General features: G+C 37.3%; 1 protein-coding gene across 1 annotated transcript in view; it reads left to right on the top strand.

Moving 5' to 3' along the window:
• Positions 1-5407: 5407 nt before the first annotated feature.
• The window catches only part of PPFIA4 (PTPRF interacting protein alpha 4), an 81450-nt gene continuing 67471 nt past the window's right edge, over positions 5408-19386 (top strand). Inside the window, 1 exon segment of the mRNA XM_032218590.1 lies at positions 5408-5716. Within this exon segment, the coding sequence (XP_032074481.1) occupies positions 5480-5716 (237 nt within the window). The 5' untranslated portion in view covers positions 5408-5479.

Below are 19386 nucleotides of genomic sequence, written 5' to 3'. Positions count from 1 at the left end.
TTCATTTACACATTTTCAGTTGGTTCTTCATATTGTCTTATTTTTTAAGAAATATTGTTCCTGAGCTGCAGGGGTGGGGTCAGGCTTCTGCTACTGCTAATTCATTCAGGGACACGCTTCGTGCATGTGCTTGATTGCGCGCTATGCGCAGTAGTAAAAAAATGTACAGAAGCAAAAAGCAAATGGCAGTGCCTACGGCGACGCGATAGTTCGGGGCGTGGCAGGCCGAGTTACTACCTACTTTGCCGTATCAGTCCGAGAACCGGTAGGAACCCACCTCTGCTGGGCTGCTGATGATACAGTGATTGTTTCTATGTGCTAATTTCTTTTCTTGATATTATTGATTTTTTTTGTGGCCAGTATTTTATCTCTGCAAAGATAATCGTCATCATTATAACCAGCTGATTTTCATTTTGGGAAGGAATTTATGGGAATGTGTGGTAATAATACTTCCCTATTAAAATGTATATCTGGGCTTGACCAGAAAGGCTTAATTGAACAGGGCATTCTTCCAATTCTAGCATTCAGTAGCAGCCCCTTCAGTACAGCTGGAAGCTTTTAAAACTATATTTACATGTTAATTAATTGCAGAATAGTTTGAGTGTATTGTGTTTTGCTGGTGGCATCTGGTATTTTTTGTTCAGGAAGAGTGGTACTCAAGAGACTTTTCTCAGAAATACTTGGCAATACATTGACTTGTATTAACGGTAGAAAACTACTTCAGCTTCCATTAATCTTACAGTATGATAATTTTCCCCTCGAGTGTGTTTTTCATAAGACTTATGGATAGCTTTTCCTGGAATATATTTTTTTGTAGATAATATATCTTAGTGGACTTCTTCAGCTGAGGCCAATCATAATAGTGAAAGACTAAAATCTACTTAGTCCATGCATATACCAGAGGGGGTTGCTCCCAGTTCAGCCTGGATCAGGCAAACTGGAAGTAGCAGCAGCAGGAGGCTTCGCCACCGCCTGGATGCTTGCCAGAGCGTGCCCGAACCAGTAGTAAAAATATTGACAACTCACCACTGGCATATACATACAGATATACTTCCAGACTCATGGAGAACATTAGCCTACTAGATAACGGTTTTATGTATTCCGGCTTCAGTGCCTTATTTGATTCAATTCAAAATATATTATTGTTGTCATTCTGAATTTTGTATGGAATACAAAAGATACTGCTACTGGTGTAATTATCTTGAGAATGCTTATTCGATATTCAAATTTATATGCCATTTTTTGGTAAATGCATAATAAGGAAACAAATATATCCAGGAAACTATAGACCTATCAGGCTGGCCTCAATACCAGGAAAGATTCTGGAAAAGATAATCAAGCAACAAATTAGTGAACATCTAGAAGTAAACAAAGCAATAGCCAAAAGCCAACATGGGTTTGTCAAAAACAGATCATGCCGACTAATTTTATTGCATTCTTCGACAAAGTGACAAATTAGTGGACCAGAGAAATGTGTCAATATATTTACTTGGACTTCAGTAAGGCATTTGATAAAATAGACCATAACCTACTACTAGATAAAGTAGAAAAATGTGGGCTAGACAGCATCACCACCAGATGGATTCCTCAATGGAACTGCATCTACATGGAGGGAAGTATGCAGTGGAGTACCCCAAGGCTCTGTTTTAGGCCCAGTATTCTTCAACATCTTCATCAATGATTTGGATGAGGGAATAAATGGGGAACTCATCAGATTTGCAGATGACACCAAGCTGGCAGGAATACCAAACACTCCAGAAGATAGGCTCAAGATACAGAAGGATCTTGACAAACGTGAACATTGGGCACTATCTAATAAAATGAAATTCAATGGTGAAAAGAGTAAGGTTCTACATTTAGGCAAGAAAAATGAAATGCACAGGTACAGTATAGATGGTGCCTTGCTCAATAGTAGTAACTGTGAGAGGGATCTTGGAGTCCTAGTGGACAACCATTTAAATATGAGCCAGTGGTGTGCAGCAGCTGCCAAAAAAGCCAACACAGTTATAGGCTACATAAACAGAGGGATAGAATCAAGATCACGTGAAGTGTTAATACCACTTCATAATGCCTTGGTAAGACCACACTTGGAATACTGCATTCAGTTTTGGTCGCCACGATGTAAAAAAGATGTGGAGACTCTAGAAAGAGTGCAGAGAAGAGCAACAAAGATGATTAGGAGACTGGAGGCTAAAACATATGAAGAACGGTTGCAGGAACTGGGTATGTCTAGTTTAATAGAAAGAAGGACTAGGGGAGACATGATAGCAGTGTTCCAATTTCTCAGGGGTTGCTACAAAGAAGAGGGAGTCAAACTATTCTCCAAGGCACCTAAGAGTAGAACAAGAAGCAATGGTTGGAAACTAATCAAGGAGAGAAGCAACTTAGAACTGAGGAGAAATTTCCTGACAGAACAATTAATCAGTGGAACAGCTTTCTTCCAGAAGTTGTGAATGCCCCAACACTGGAAGTCTTTAAGAAGATGTTGAATAGCCATTTGTCTGAAATGGTGTAGGGTTTCCTGCCTAGGCAGGGGGTTGGACTAGAAGACCTCCAATGTCCCCTCCAACTCTGCTATTGTATTGTATTGTATTGTATAAGTTTTTTGAAAAACATTTCCAGGTTTGGATTACTATATTTTAAACTCCTTTTGATGACATTCCAGGCAGGTTCAAGATTTCAAGATGATTTCACCTGCAAATCAATCCCTAACCTGCCATATATTTATTTGATCTAGCTGTTGCTAGTGCTTTTATATATAGGCATGGATAATGTTTGGGGCTGCAGAAGTTGCCAATGTGTTTATGCCACTGAAAGGAGTGAGGCTGATATTTTTCTCCTTGTGTTTGTGTGTGGGTGTATTTTCAGTGTTTTGAGGGCGGTGATGGGAACAAGACACCTCTGGGAAGGACAAAGCGCACTCGTAAAACAACTTTTCCCCAGCAGCCATTTTAGGCCAATTTTAGGTTTGGAGAAGAGGGTTGAAAGATAGGTGGGAGGATTTGCCTTGCAGATATTTCTCACTTCTACTTAAACTCTTAAAAATCCAAACAAAGCAAAAACATTGAGTTGCAATCAGCCTGTAAAATGGCAGTTTTAGGACTATTAGAGATTTCAGATAGGATTTGGTGTCAGTGCTCTCTAAAATATTCTACTCCCATTTTTACTCCTAATTTTGGTGGGAGAAAAATTCATTCTATTTTGTCACCAACATTCAAATGCATCCTCTTTTTTCACTTATTCTTGTTTTAAATTGTTTTTTCTTCTGGTTCTTCTACTTGTATTGTTTTATTTCACACAATATTTATTTGTTTATATTTCTAGACTGCCCATCTCCCATAGAATGTACACTCAAAATATTTGTTCAATAAATCATATTAATCATATTTTTAAACAAATGAGATTAAATTATTTGGTGCTATACGCATATGCCTTGGTACTATATGATCAGGAGGTGGTGCTATAGAAATAATTTTAATGTTGATTTATCTTTTTACTGCAAGAAAAATAGTACCGCTTGTGATCTCTCTTTTTCACACATTGGAAGTGATATACTTCAGTAAATTTGGATAACTGCAACAGAAATAATCAAATCATTACCCTAAAGCAAGAGGCAGTACAAGAATATGAAAAATTTATAGAGTAATACAACTCTAATTCCTGTAATCTTTAATTGGGTGAAATTGTACATCTGTAGGAAGAAAAATCTGGTCTAGTTCCAAGCCGGGAGAAAGGCGCTGGAAATAAAATGGAAGTTGATTGGAAAGAAGGATTCTTGTTTATTGAAGAGCAGAACCACCAACAGCATGCAGTTCTAGGACAGCTGACAAATTGGTTGAATGAATGGGTGGATCTTTATAGATTTCTGTGACTTTGGGATTGTGTAGTGAAGGGGCTTTTGTGTCTCTTGCTATTTCAATGGTGGTGGGTTAATCCTATTATGTCCTGAAGGTCAAGTCCTGTCCTTCTCAATCCCATCACCTGGAGTTGAAGGTCTTTTGTTTCTGAATAGATTGGTTTTCTTAATAGGCACAAAATCTCCATCTCTAAAGACTTCAGGCAAATGCTGGGTGCTGCTTTTTGTCTCTATTAAGATTTTTCTCAATTTCTCCTTTGGAGAAATATAATATTCTGCCTTTTTTAATATCCCCCCCAAATATTTCATTATTGTAGTAACAGGGCTTCTCACACACCATAGAGCAAAACCTTTTCAACGAAGGTACTTCAAATGAGTTTTGAAATTTGGCAAATTTTATAAATTATTTTATGGCATAAAATAATCATAAAGCAGTTTATGATAATACAAAGTATCATAAAATATTCCTGTGCGGATGTTTGACTGGGCTATTTTCAAACAGATACATCTCTAAATGTATTCCAGCTGGTTTGGGGAAGGCAGAACAGTAGAAACTTTGTCATTGTTGAAAGCATTGAGGAATCTGGTAAGGAAAAATCTCAGAAACTGTGATCCAAGGAGTTATGGATTGTCTAGTATTCTGATAAAAATAAGCAAATATTCTGCAATAGAATTTAGATTAAAAGGATCTAGGCAAAATATACTTAATTTCAAGATACATTATAGTAAAGTGGTTTGCAAAAGATACAATGTTCAATAAACATTAAAGCTCTGAAATTAGAACAAATGCTCCATGGTATCTACATTTAAAAAACAACAACACCTGATTGTTATATTAAGAATGGCTATAGGGAACAAATGGTAAACTGTATTAATCTGTGATGTAGAATTCTCCATAAACTGTTCCCCTTCTGAATTTTTTGTAAATGAAAAGGTTTTGATCTAAATTTAGAAATGAAACACAATTCTAACCTCTAAATATTTTCTTTTCCAACAGATTTTAAATGAAGAATGAAAGATGAATCTTCGGCAAAAGTTTAACCTTGCTTCAAGAATGATCAGTCTACTTCCCTTTGGATTTCATAAACTTTTGCTTGATCTATCTAAGTTGATTTTTATTGATCATATCAAGACAAGAGAAATATTTTGTAGGCTTTCTAATCCTTTCTAGATCTTAAAACCAGCAAGGATTTTGGTGCTGAATGGAAACAATGAACATTTTTAAGAACAAAGAACTGTATGCCCTGGTTGATGGTCATCTTTGGAGAGATCAAAGGAATATCTGTCAAAGATTATGGGAATGACTCTCACAAGATTACATTATCAATTCAATCTAGGGGCCTTGCTGATCTTAATTACTTTATATATACATTGAGCGTAACAATGTGATGACTTTTTCTGATTTTTCTAGATATGTAATGTTAGTTTCAGTTATTTGCAAAAGGAAATGGAGATTTTATGGACATTATCATCTTACATTTGACAGTTGCCACAATCTGCAGTGGCCTACAGTAACCATGTGACCTTAACTTGCTGTTTGTACTGCCTTAAGAGGCATTCTAGGGAGATTTCCTTGGCAATTCAAGTTCTTCCTCTAGCACAGGCAATTTGCAAAGTATTGCCATGATGTGTGAGGTAATGCCTACCATTAGTGAGGGTGACCCCTTAGGGCCACAACCAGGCTCTGATTCTGATGCCAACTTTGAACAGCTGATGGTGAACATGCTTGATGAGAGAGATAAACTGCTAGAGACTCTTCGGGAAACACGTGAGACACTGTCTGTGTCTCAGGGCCGACTGCAAGAGACTTTGCATGAACGAGACCAATTGCAGAGACAGTTAAACTCTGCTCTACCTCAGGTAAGAAGATAAATAGACCAGATTTTTGTTAGCTGAAATATAAGCAAGCAGAAGGAATAGTGAGTGCAAGTGTATTGACCTTCTGTGATTTAGCACAGAGAAAATAGCTTTTATACTGTAAATGCTAAACTAAAGGATTAAGACATAAAGACAATGCTGTATTAATTGCTTTCTTATTTGTCACCAACGTTTGACAGAGGTAATGCTTGGCTTTGTCATTTAGAATAATTCTCTATCATCACTCTTGAGAAAAGATAGCCTGTCTACCCATGTAAGATGAAGACCATGAAAATGAAAAAACCACCTCAAAATGTCCATTAAATTCTCTGAACGTTATAGACTCAATTTCAATTTAATGGAGAGAGAATAAATATTAGGGCTGTGTAATGCTTTGGTTTCATTTAGGAAGAGATTCTTTGAAAAAATATGCTATCTGTGAGAAATTAAAATACCTGTTGGTTTTCAGGATTGTGCAACTGCAGCTGGAAAAGTTGCTTTAATGAGTCACAGGTAGGTGTTTTATTCACATTCCTAAGTTCTCCAAAGCACTCTTTTGAGTTGAAACCAAACTTGTCCAGCCCTAATAAATATAAATTTATCTAGCTAAGACGACTGAGGTACTTAGTTTAGGATTGCGATGAAAGGCATCAAGGACAGTTAGTATTTTTACAATAGCAGTATAAATGCTTTGATCAGCTGATCCTTGCAAAATATAAACTTAAGTCACTGACATCAATTGATAACTTCACCCATCTGCTATAATATTGACTTTTTCAAGTAGCATTCAAGGATTAACAGTAGTAGTATAAGTCATAAATGGCCTTTACTGCATATTTGTTATAACAGAGATTATCCACTCTACTTCTTCTGGCAACATGTTTTATAAAGATTATGTGATGAAAATTAAATCTTAAACCTTGAAAATTTCTCTGATGTCACATATGGAATTAGTTTATTTTATAATTGTTTCTTTTGACAGGTAATTTTAAATGCCCCAGGCTAAAAAAAGAGCTCTTTAATGTATAACAATTTTGTAATTTAGAATATGATTTCATAGTAAATTTCTAGCATCTATAATTATTTAAATTATATTTTATTCCTCCTTAGCATTCTTGAACTATGTGGTGCCATGTGTAGTTGAAGTTACGTAAGCTAGTTTTGCAGCAAGCTGCAGTGCTTACTTATACATTTTTCTGTAGATTGCTGCAGCAGTGTGCTATTTGATGGATAGCATTGTGGGTATATAAAATAACTTCATGTGAGATGGCTAGTAACATAACACAAGTTCTTACATAATATTCGGTGTAAGAACTGTATGTGAATTTATCTAAGCTTTTAAATCTATCTATGATTTATCTATGAGCTTTTAGACTAGGAGTGGGTAGCTTGCAAACAAGGCAGGACTTTTAGCAAAAGACAATGCAGGTGTCCTTATGATCCAAAGTTGAGAAACTAATAGCAAGAAGTCTGTCACCACGTAAGAGTGGGAGAAAGAGAGACAGAAAATAGAGGCTGGATTCTGTGGAATGTGGTTTGGATTCTGTGGTATATGACGTTTATTATTAGGTCTTTTTATATCTGTAGTAAAAACAACATATCTACCTCATCCTTATCCTTAACTCTTCCACTGTTTGACGTGGCCTGAATGAAGTTCTTACAGAAGGATTAGCCACTCATCTCATCCATGAAGAATGAGAAAAAGCAGCAATACTCCAGAAATAAACCATGGTTATATTGTAAATCTCTTGAAGTGTATATGGGACAAATTTCTAGCATCTTTTTAGTGTCATAATCGTGTGGCAACTGAGAATGATTGGTTGATGAGTAATAAACAGGTGCCACAAGTATGATGGATGGAATTCATTCCCAGTTACAACACACATGCAATCCCGGATCATCTAGCAGCCATAGTGGGAGTGGCATCAGTTCTCAATGGTTGAACAGTTGCTTTTTTGGTGATGTATGATGAAATCAGAGCAGATTTAGTACTTTCCTTTCTCAATGAGTTGTACACCATTCAATGTGGGATTTATAATTAACGTTCTGACAGAGGGAGAGGCAACCAATTTACAGCCCTGATGTGAATAACTATGTCAGTTTGTGACACTGTTCAGGGCTATTTTTGATGAATCTTTCAAATAGGTGACTGCCAGTCACAAAAGCAATAACCTAAGATAATATAAATGCTCAGTGAGATAATATATTGTTGATTTTCAATTGTTAACTCAGATGTGGCTTGGAATTAATGAGGCTTAAATCCCAATTTGAAAGGGTCTGCCAGGAAAAGTACAGGACAAATGCATCCATTACCTCAAAGATTTTGTATGCATTAATACAATTCTACTTGGGGATCAATAAAATACTTGAGGAATTATGACACTATATTGTCAAGAGAAGACATATTCTTTGTGTTCCCTATATTATTTTCTTTGGTTCCATCACTCCCACCTCCTCTCTTTCATCAGTGGTTTTGAATATTGAACTTCCGCAGCTGGGAGACTGGACAACTCTTCTCTGTGAGAAGAGCCAGGTCAATACACACAAGATCTGTGTGTATTATTTGAAGAATCTAGTTACATTTAATGGGACGTGGTGGCTAAGGCACTGAACTTGTCGATCAAAAGGTTGGCAGTTCAGCGGTTCGAATCCCTAGCGCTGCCTAATGGAGTGAGCTCCTGTTACTTGTCCCAGCTTCTGCCAACCTAACAGTTTGAAAGCATGTAAAAATGCAAGTAGAAAAATAGGGACCACCTTTGGTAGGAAGGTAACAATGTTTCATGCACCTTTGGCATTTAGTCATGTCTGCCACATGATCATGGAGACATTTTCAGACAGCGCTGGCTCTTCGGCTTTGAAACGGAGATGAGCACCACCCCCTAGAGTCGGGAACGACTAGCTCTTATGTGCGAGAGGAACCTTTACCTTTAGTTATGTTTCAGAAGAGTGCCCTTCCAAGAGACCACCTCCTACTGAAATGTCAATAAAATATTGTACATTTTGCAATAAACAAACAACCAGATCTGGCTTCTTCAGAAACAAATCAATCCCAATATCTGATGTGATAACATCTGAAAATTAAGTAAAGGTCAGATATGTGAGACTACCCATTGGCATTTAATCATTTGTGTAACCTTTAAGACTTAGACTGCTCAACTGTGAAGCGCCAGAACTTATTTTATTCTGATGCCACTGGCAACTTCATAAAACCTTCAGTCGCATGTAATGTGCAAATCTTGCACATTTAGCCTTGTGAGAATGGAAACTATTCATTCCAATGTTTGTGGTTCAGCTGAAGTCTCATGAACCTTCTCTCTTACTCATCATCTATTATCATCAAGAGTTATTAACTTTATTTAGTTTTCTTATTACAATTTCTGATAGTTGCAGGAATTGATTGTCATCAAGCTCACAATCCATTTACTGAAATTGGGAAAGCATTACATTGAGTTCCCATACATACAAAACGCATTGCCTCCATGGCTTCATGCCCATTATCTTTGCTCAACACAGCACAGTACAGAAGGAATTTCCCCATATTTTATCCTAAATACTTTGGCCTTGGTCATCTGTGTGAGAATTGGAAGCACAGATTGTACCTCCCCATCAGTTTTGTGGTCTTATTCTTGGGCCTGAGATTCTTGCAAAATATTGCTAATCCATATCAAAACTGAAAGATCCAGCTAGACAACTGTTAAAAAAGCTTCATTTTTTTCGGCATCTTAGCCAACATTCATTTTGTTATTACTGTTGTTAAAAAGAAGAGTTGTTCCTTATTACAGGTTTCTTAATGTTATAAGAATTGTGAGGAGTTTAGAAAGAAACAGGAGCAGCAATAAACAATTAATTGATGGCAAGATTCATTATCTAATCAATGGGAACTCCTTTTCCAACTCTATATCTTTCCTTCGATTTATGTTTTTAAACTCCATATTAAAGTCTCTGGTGTTCTTCTCTAAGGGCTTGACAGCAAATATTACATTGTCCTCCTCATGTATAAATTATTATAATAACTACAGAAAGCATATATTTTTGCTACTGGTAGGTTGGATTCCAAAGGGATTTACAATCTATAGTAATTTAATGAAAGAGATATCACCTTGTCTCCCATGATTCTGAAAAGCCTGACTTTGGACCCAGGCCTGAGGTTAATATTGTTTGAAGTAGTAGTGTTTTGCTTGGTTTTGTATTATTTTTAGATCATTTTAGTCTGGAGTGACATTGTGGTTTTAGGTTTTGCTTGTTTTTATGTATTTGAAGTATTTGGTTTAGTGTTGTACCACCACCCAGAATCCATAGTGTTGGGTGACTATTATAAATTTAAATAAATAAATAAGATTTGGATACAGTAACAAGAAGGAATTATCATATTGGAGAATTAGCCTTTAGCAAAAATTGCAAGAATGACAAGTAATAAAGATATACTTATAGAAGAGAATGTACGTAGCTCAGGGTTGAACTGTGGAGTTTTTGATGTTCTCTTGCTTGAATCATTTTATTACCTGACTAGATAACATCTTCAGTGCTATAGCGAGTGGGATTTGATGTGTTTATATACCGTTGCTTGCCTTGTCAGTGTTGGTGGAGGCATTGTCTTTGGTCATTCTTTGATTAAACTGTTGTTTACTGCTTGATTGTTTGCCTGAGTTGATGGTTCCATTATTAGGGTATTATTTACTGCTTAATTGTTTGTCTGGTGATAAACCTAGTGTTACTTCATGCTTATCTGACTGTTGATTATTTTCAAGGAGGTATTCTGGTCTTTTGGTTCCCCTTTTAGCTTTTTTATTGTCTTCATGGAATGGTGTGTAAGTATTGTTTATCCCTAGATGCCTGTTGATGGCTGATTTGCCTGAGTACCAAGCTCCCAGGAATTCCCTACCATTTTTGGATTTAGCTTGATCTAGGAAGCTTTCTCAGATTATATTTCTCATATGTTATGAAATTGAAGGGTTTTCATTGTATCTTCTGATAGGTAATTGTCAGCTGTGACCAGGGGAGCTTTTGCCCAGGTTCGCCTGGTGCACCAGTTGTGGCCCTACCTGGACCGGGAGGCACTCCAAATGGTCACTCACGCCCTCGTCACCTCAAGACTCGACTACTGTAACGTGCTCTACATGGGGCTGCCCCTGAAAAGTGTTCGGAGACTACAATTGGTCCAGAATGCAGCCGTGGGAGCGATACTGGGTGTACCAAGATACACCCATGTTACACCTATCCTCTGCGAGCTGCACTGGCTCCCTATTGGTCTCTGAATGCGCTTCAAGGTGCTGGTTATCACCTTTAAAGCCCTACATGGCCTAGGACCTGGATATCTACGAAACCGCCTCCTGCCACATACCTCCCAGCGTCCGATAAGATCTCACAGGATGGGCCTTCTCCGGGTGCCGTCGACTAGACAATGTCGTCTGGCGGCTCCTTGGGGGAGAGCCTTCTCTGTAGCTGCCCCAGCCCTATGGAACGATCTACCCCCTGAGATCCGGACCCTCCCCACTCTCTCGGCCTTCCGAAAGTCTACTAAGACCTGGCTTTTTCCGGCAGGCCTGGGGCTGTTGACCCTTGATTTAGTTCCAGCCCCACTAAGGTTGAGTGCATGTTGTATTCTTTTAACTTGCTCTGTCTTTGTATTCTAAATTTTTTTAGTATTTTTAAAACTGTTTTTATGTAAGCTGCTCGGAGTCCTTCGAGATTGGGCGGCATACAAATTCATTAAATCTTGAATCTTGAATCATGGATGTGCTCTGCTAGTCTTCTGCCTATCTGTCCTATGGCTGTTACAACCCTTAAACTTTGTGTTGTAGATGACTCTTATTTTTCTTTTTTGGCTACTTAAGTTAATTAAGATATTTCGGAGAGCTTTAGTTGGTTTGCATGCTACAATAATGTCAAGTGGCAGTCTGTTTATTGTTTCTGAGATTTTTTAATGTATAGTAATTTTATCCTTTTTGTAGTTTGTGTTGGTTTTGCTATACTGAGTTCAGTGGTCTGGCTTTTTTTTTTTTAAAGTTCCATGTGGATCTATTTTGTTGGATATTGTATTGAAATATATATTAAAGAAAGTAGGAAGTCATAACAAAAGTATTTCAGCAACTGCAGTGTTCCATATGAAGTCCAGTATAACCTAACACTCCTACACATTTTCCTTCCCACTGTATCTAGGAATACACTCTCTATCTTTTGAGCAGATTAGCTTGCCTCTTTGCAGTCTTAGTTTTTGTCGTCACATTATCATGTTTGCTACCATGATACATTTGCTATTATACCATTTTTTCATTAATTGTGTGAGAACTAAATCTCTCAGCATTATGGACGTGTATCTTTGCTCTAAAAAGGTATGCGGCAAGAATATGGGTGTTCAAATATTCCAAAATGTCTAGCTCATTGTCTGTTTTGCAACAACTGCAAGATTTCTTCCCTCAAGGAACAGTTAGTTATGGTAGCACATTTTTTCCTGACCTTTTCAACAGTTGTTCTACTTGTATTTGCAGATCTCATCAGAAGACCCAGGCAAAGAATGTTTCTCCAGTAAATAAAATGGTGAGGTATACAGTAATTTGCAGTAACCCATACTAGATTGATCATCAACTAGGTCAGTGATGGCGAACCTTTTCGGCACCAAGTGCCCAAAGTGGAACGTGTGTGTGTGCATACATTCTCTTCATATGTGCCAGAGCACATGTGCCAGTTGGTCTTTGGGTTTCCAGCACTCTAGCATGTGTGAAGACCAGCTGGTGCGCCAGAAACCAGAAGAGCAGCTGGCGACGGCACTCATGCCAACAAAGAGGGTTTCTCCATGCCACCTCTGGCATGCATTCCATAGATTTGCCACCACGAACCTAGATCAACAAGGACCATGCTAGGTGTTGGAGTTCCTGGACCTCTGGTGACAAATGGGCTACAGGACTCAGGACTGTTGGCTGAGCAACCAAGGCCAGCAGGAGCAGGAACTACTGGAAGAAAAGTTGTTTATCAGTCACAAATATACAAGATTGAAAACAAAGAAATAATGATATGTTAATACAAATCAAGTCCAGCAAGAAAAGGATATCAGAAAGAATGCAGTTGGTATGGAAAGAGCAACATCCAGAATCAGAAAATAACAGAACAGGGGACAGCAGATCAACAGTGATTTATAATACAAAGTAAAGTATTCACAGGAGCAGAATTGGAAGAACTGCAAAGGTCTACCCAGGGTAAAGAAATCAAAACCTTGCCAAAAGTAGCTCAGACTATAGAGGCAAACCCAGAGGAAACCAGCCATAGAGGCAGCCAGCATTTCTATTGAATCATTTTCATTCCCAAACCAGTCACTCTCTCCCTGCCTTCATTTCAGAAAGAACAAAATCCTTCTAAATGAAAATGAAGAATTGAAGCAAAGAAAAAAAACAGCATAAAACAATGAAATAAGGTTGCCTTCATTGAAGATTGTTCCAAAGAAACAGAGCACAAGTATTAAAAGATGCCAATCTGTAATATTAAATAAGAGACACTAGCTCACTTCAAGAAGCAAACTGAATACTGTACAGTAGGACTGCAGTTATAATTGAATACCTAGGATGTAGAATTAATGATAAAGAAAGAAAGCTAAACATTTGACCACCAAAATGGAAGATCAGGACTGGAAATAAAATCAACGTGCTAAAATCAATGCAATAAGTTAAAGCAATTTAAAGAAAAGAAGCTGAGAACAAGACTGTAGAATACTTTATCAAGAAGTATCATCTAGAGACAAGGGAGATTAAAAATAATAGATGGAATAAATAATAATAAATCAGCAAATAATAAAAAGATCATCATTTATAAAATTTGAATTGCATACTATAGATAAATCTCCAGTTTAAATCAAACCAGAAACATTTCTACCAATCCACCCATAGAGTAACTGCAATAAACTATAGTTAATAATCTGATAAGAAAGAAACAGTTCAGTTCAGTGCAGTTCTTGGTTAAAGGAGGGGGAGAAGAATAAAAAAGAAGAGATGAAGAACTTGTAGTAACACCAGAAATTGTAGACAAAAGAGCAAGGAAGATCAAGAATTGGTCAGCACCAGGTGAAGATGAACTGCAGGTTTTTGGTTGAATCATCTGACTGGTGGTGTTAGTTGCAAAGTCGTGTCCGATCCATCACGTCCCCATAGACAACGTTCCTCCAGGCCTTACTGTCCTCTACCATCCTCTGGAGTCCATTTAAGCTCAAACCTACTACTTCAGAAGAGCCGATGGTGGCATAGTGGTTAGGGTGCAGTACTGCAGGCCGCTTCAGCTGACTGTTATCTGCAGTTCAGCGGTTCTAATCTCACCGGCTCAAGGTTGACTCAGCCTTCCATCCTTCCGAGGTGAGTGACCCAGACTGTGGGGGCGATATGCTGACTCTGTTAAACGCTTAGAGAGGGCTGAAAGCCCTATGAAGCGGGTATATAAGTCTAACTACTATTGCTATTGCTATTTAGTGCCTCCACCCTGACACATGATTCGCTGTCGTCCCCTTTTTCTTTTGCCCTTAATCTTTCCCAGCATTAGGCTCCTTTCCAGTGAGTCCTTCCTTCTCATTTGGTGGCCAAAGTATTGAGTTTCATCTTCAGGATCTGGCATTCTAAAGAGCAGCCAGGGTTGATATCCTCTAGGACTGACCAGTTTGATTGCCTTGCAGTCCAAGGGACTCGCAGGAGTCTTCTCCAGCACCATAGGTCAAAGCCTCAATTCTTTGGTGCTCAGCTATTCTTATGGTCAACATTCACAGCCATACATTGCAAACTGGAAAAACCATAGCCTTGACTATACACACTTTTGTTGGCAGGGTGATGTCTATGCATTTTCGTATGCGGTCTAGATTTGCCATAGCTTTCCTCCCCAGGAGCAAGCACCTTTTAATTTCTTGGCTGCAGTCCCAATCTGCGGTAATTTTGTCACTACCATTTCTTCCCCATCTATTTGCCAGGAATTGAGAGGGCCGGATGCCATTGATCTTGGTTTTTTTAATGTTGAGTTTCAAGCCAACTTCTGCACTCTTCTTCTTTCACCCAAAATAAAGTGGCTCTTTAGTTCCTCTTCACTTTCTGCCATTATTCATTATGAATTGCCGCTCATTTATTACCAAGCAGTTAATAACATACTGCCAGGAAGTAAAATTAAAGAGTAGCTAACATTGGCCAAAACCTAACTGCTAAGGAATGATTCTAGCAAAGGGGCTAGTGCTAGGCAACTACAAACAATTACTTGATACCAACAACTTTAAATGCTAACTAGTTTGTAGCTGATGCAGTCCATCAGCGTCTAATTGAAACAAGCTCTTCCACCTGAGCTGAAAGGAAAGTTCTAAAAGCTAGAGGAACAAAAGATCAACTCCTAACTGACATAATGACTTTGGAAAACTGCAAGAGAAAGAAGATCGACTGAGTATCGTTGTTTGATGGACAAGAAGACACTCAACTCCCTGCCACATGATTAGATAATCAAATGCCTAGAAACAACAGGAGTTAGTAGAAACATCAGAAGCTTTGTGAAAAGTGAACAGTGCAATGGAAGACACAGTTGCTGGTCAAATGCGGACGGCTGGGAGCAGGTTAATATAAGAGAAGAATCTTTCAAGGAGGACTCCCCTATCACTGTTCCTGTTTGTTATTGCATTACATTCCTCTGTCTAACAATACTGAATAAATAGGTTATGGCCAGCCCTACATCATTGAATTTTCCTGTGGCAAGTTGTCCTGCAGTGAGTGTCATGCAGAGATTTGGCCATGGTGAGTTGCGCCATTCCCTGCAAGGCGATCATACAGGTGATTACAAACAATTGCATGACAAATAGGAAAAGTGGTGCATTGGAAAATCTGCAAAGAAATACTATTTGCTTTTATTCTAAAAAGAGAGAACGTAATAGAAAATGAAGAAGCTAAATTGCTCTGGGACTTTAAAATTCAAACAGACCAAGCATCTGTCACATAACAACCCAGATTTTACAATTGTCAATAAGAAAGACAAAAACGCTGGATAGTGGTCATTGCAGGATCTGGAGTGACAGAATAAAAGTAAAACCTGGAAAAAAATCCCCAATACAAAGTCCTGCAAATAAAAGGAGAAGATTATGGCAAAAGAAGCCAAAAATAGTACCAACAGTAATAGGCTCCTTGGGTTCAATTCCAGAAGATCTGGAGCACCATTTGAACACCATTGAAATTGCTGACAGTCAATTGCAAAAGGTAGAGCAGAGTACGTCCTGTGCAGGGAGTGCAGTCACTAGAGGCAAGGGAGGCGGGGGCCTCACAGTCTCATCAGGGAAAGGAAGGATTTTAAATAATTTTCTTAAAATAATTTAAAGCCAGGGTAGTTGCTACCAGATTTCAAGTCACAGTGGCTTGGTTGTCTGCTCTCAGTATTAACTAGGAGGAGGCCAGAGAACTAGGGGCCTCTTTGGCATAAGGATTTTTTTCGTCTTTAAGAGTTAAGCAAGGGTTAACAAGGGAAGAATTTCTTATTGCAAATGAGGCAATATTCTCTCGCCTCCTGTAGAGGGCATTTTTAGAGGCTTTTAGAGTTTTCTAGGAGCGACTAGCTCAGTCTGACTTCAGAGCTCTGGCTTTTCAAGAGGGCAGGGTAGGGCAGGGAGAAGCAGAGTTGAAATCGTCTCTGAAACAGCTGGAAAAGGTCCGTATGTGGGGAGGGGGGAGGAATTCAAAAAGTTTGATCGGAAGGCAGCAGGGAAATGTGGGGGTATGGCAGAGGAGCTGCTTTCAAGCCTTTGGAAATATATCCAATCCAACTTCTGTGTTTGTGTTTGAGAGTGAGTGAATGAGAGAAGGATCGAAGTTCTCTGTGTGCGTGTGTCTGTTTGAGAGAGGGGGGAGGGAAGGAGAGAGGGAGGAAGGAGGGGGAGGGAGAAGAAAAAGAATGGGAAAACTTATTTTGCAAGGGGGAAATATGCTGTCGCTTTAAATCGGAACTGAGCATGCCTGGTTGTGGAATTCTGGGAGTTGAAGTCCACAAGTCTAAAAACAGCCTAACCGGGGCTAAAGCTGACCGCACGTCACTGGTCTGTGCAATACTTTGGTGTATTAAAATGCCAAACCAGTTGAACACCAGATTGGCTGTGTGATGAACTACAATAATGATTATTTCATTCTATTTTTAAAAATAAACAATTCAAGGTAGCAAACATACCTAAACATATATAATGCTCCTGCATCCTATCTTTTCCACAATAACCTGTGGAAATAGGTGGACTGACTGAGAGTGACTGGCCAACTGGCTTTCATATCTGATGAGACCTAGTTTTCTGACCATTTCCTGAGTCCTAGGTCCGCATTTTAATCACGCACCAAACTGGTTTTTTAGCAAAATGGCAATACCTTTGTCTATATCTAATTAGTTAAGTTTCGCTGACATTTTGCTGTCATTCTGCCAATCAAATAGAAAAGTGGGAATGTGCAGGATAATATATAACAAAGTATATATGGAAGGACTCTATAATAAACTATAAGCAGCTAATACTAATGTATTGACAAATGAATATGGACTATATTCCCCACCTCAGAAAGATCAGTTATCTGTTCACATTTTCTTTCCTGCCCATTTCTTCATTTGTGAATTAATATGGAATTCTTTCAGCTCAATAAAGCTGGATTCAAATAAAGAAATAAAACATACAAACTATATTCAAAAGGGGCAAATATTAACTCTCTTTATGTACGACCTTATTTTTACATCTGATTCTGCAGTTGGAGGTTACTATTCTAAAATGTTTTTTTTAAAGTTGAATCACACAGTGGTCTATTAAGGGGCTTTCATGAATCTGGTAGTATAATATTTGATTTACAAAGAAATGTGAGTATATCTTCCTTTTACGTTAATATTTATAGTATTAGTAAAACTTGTTAAGCAGAGTCTTTCAAGACTGACTTCAGATTGATTGATGTATTCTTCATTGTAGCCTTTTAAAATCACACAGATGGGTTACATTTCTTCACAATGCCATTTTGGAACAATTTAAATCTAAAAACACCCTATTTTTTTACCTCCTTGAATCACATTTACTCACTGAAAGTAGCTTAAGTGCCCATTATGTTGGGTTTATTGAGCTGGAGAATTTGTGCCTTGTGAAAAAAAACTTGTCTTCTTTACTTTTTTTTTTTTTTAAAACCCAATCCTTTACAACATACTTTTATTTTTGTAAATTCATTCTTTTAAAGTTCTTTTTTTATTGAAGATACAGTAATGTTTTTTTGAAAAGAATCTCTTCCACAGTCATTACTTATAATTCATATCACGTTGTATATTTTAAATAAAAAATATTTATATCTCTTACTACCAACATCCCACAATTCTCATTAGACTATACTTGTTTTAACGTCCTTTTGATAAAATAATCCAAAATTGAAAAACACAACCACATAATGACATTTCATTAATTATTTAATATCATCCAATAACATTACACCTTTATAACATGTTCTAAGTAAGAATTAATTATGATTGATAACAACATTTCTAATCCTCTTTTCCAAGTCGCGGTTTACTATTTGTATCCCAATACCTTTTATTGAGCCATGTACATATATATATTGTTAAGTATATCCCTTGTCATTTCATTATTATTATTATAATTGTTATTTATTAATAGAAATTCATTAGCTATTTATATCAGGTTTCCTCTTTCAAACCAATACATGTGTGTACCTTGTTATCATTATCAATTATTTATTTAACATATCACTCTAAAGATTACTAAATTACTAATCACTAATCATATTGTAGAAGGTGTCGATTGGTTACAAATAACTTTCATGCATCTCTTCCACAGACATTGCTTATAATTCAAATCATATTATGCATTTTAAATCAAAAATCTTTATATACTTACTATCAACAAACCACGCTTCTCATTTGACTGTGGCTGTTTTAACATCCCTTTTACATGAAATAGCCCAAAATTAAAAAACACAAGCACATAGTAGCATTTCATTAATTATTTCTAGTATCATCTAATAACATTACCCCTTTATAGCATGTTCTAAGTAAAAATTAATTATGTTTGATAACAAGGTTTCTGATCCTCCTTTCCAAATTGCTGTTTACAATTTATCCCTTGTCATTTCATTGTTATTGTTACAGATATTATTTATTAATAAAAATTCATTTGCTAATTATATCAAATTTCCTCTCATCAAACCAACACTGGTATGTACCTTATAATAAGGTACATATTATTCTTATCAATTATTTATTTAACATAGCACTCTAGAAATTACTAATCACTAATTACTAAAGTTAACTAATTTTTATTATCAATTTTCATGTATCAGCCTGTATCCTTCCAGTAATAACAGTCTTATTTCTTTTGTCATTTGTGGAATTGATCTTCTATTTATTTCCTTAATAAAATTTTTGTGGACTTCTCTCCGCAGCTTGTTGCTTGTAGCATCACTTAAGTAATCTCGATGCCCTCCATCTGCTATTTTAATCAGGTTATCTTTGTTTGTCAATCTTGCTTCTGAGAAGTTCTCTCTCCTTAAATCCATCATTTTTCCTCTTTTTCTTCTTCCATACCTTGAAATCTGTTCCTGTTGATCTAATTCCCTTTTCCATACTCTCCTTTCCCACTTTCAACCACTTTCACTCCACTGGTAAAGTAATCAGTTGTCTTGTCTTTATAATCATTTTCCCCTTCAATTTTTGGGACT

The sequence above is a fragment of the Thamnophis elegans genome, chromosome 5 (genome assembly GCF_009769535.1).
Source record: "Thamnophis elegans isolate rThaEle1 chromosome 5, rThaEle1.pri, whole genome shotgun sequence".
Taxonomy (NCBI): Eukaryota; Metazoa; Chordata; class Lepidosauria; order Squamata; family Colubridae; genus Thamnophis; species Thamnophis elegans.
The sequence above is the reverse complement of the archived record's forward strand: the minus strand, read 5'-3'. Positions and strand labels throughout refer to the sequence as shown.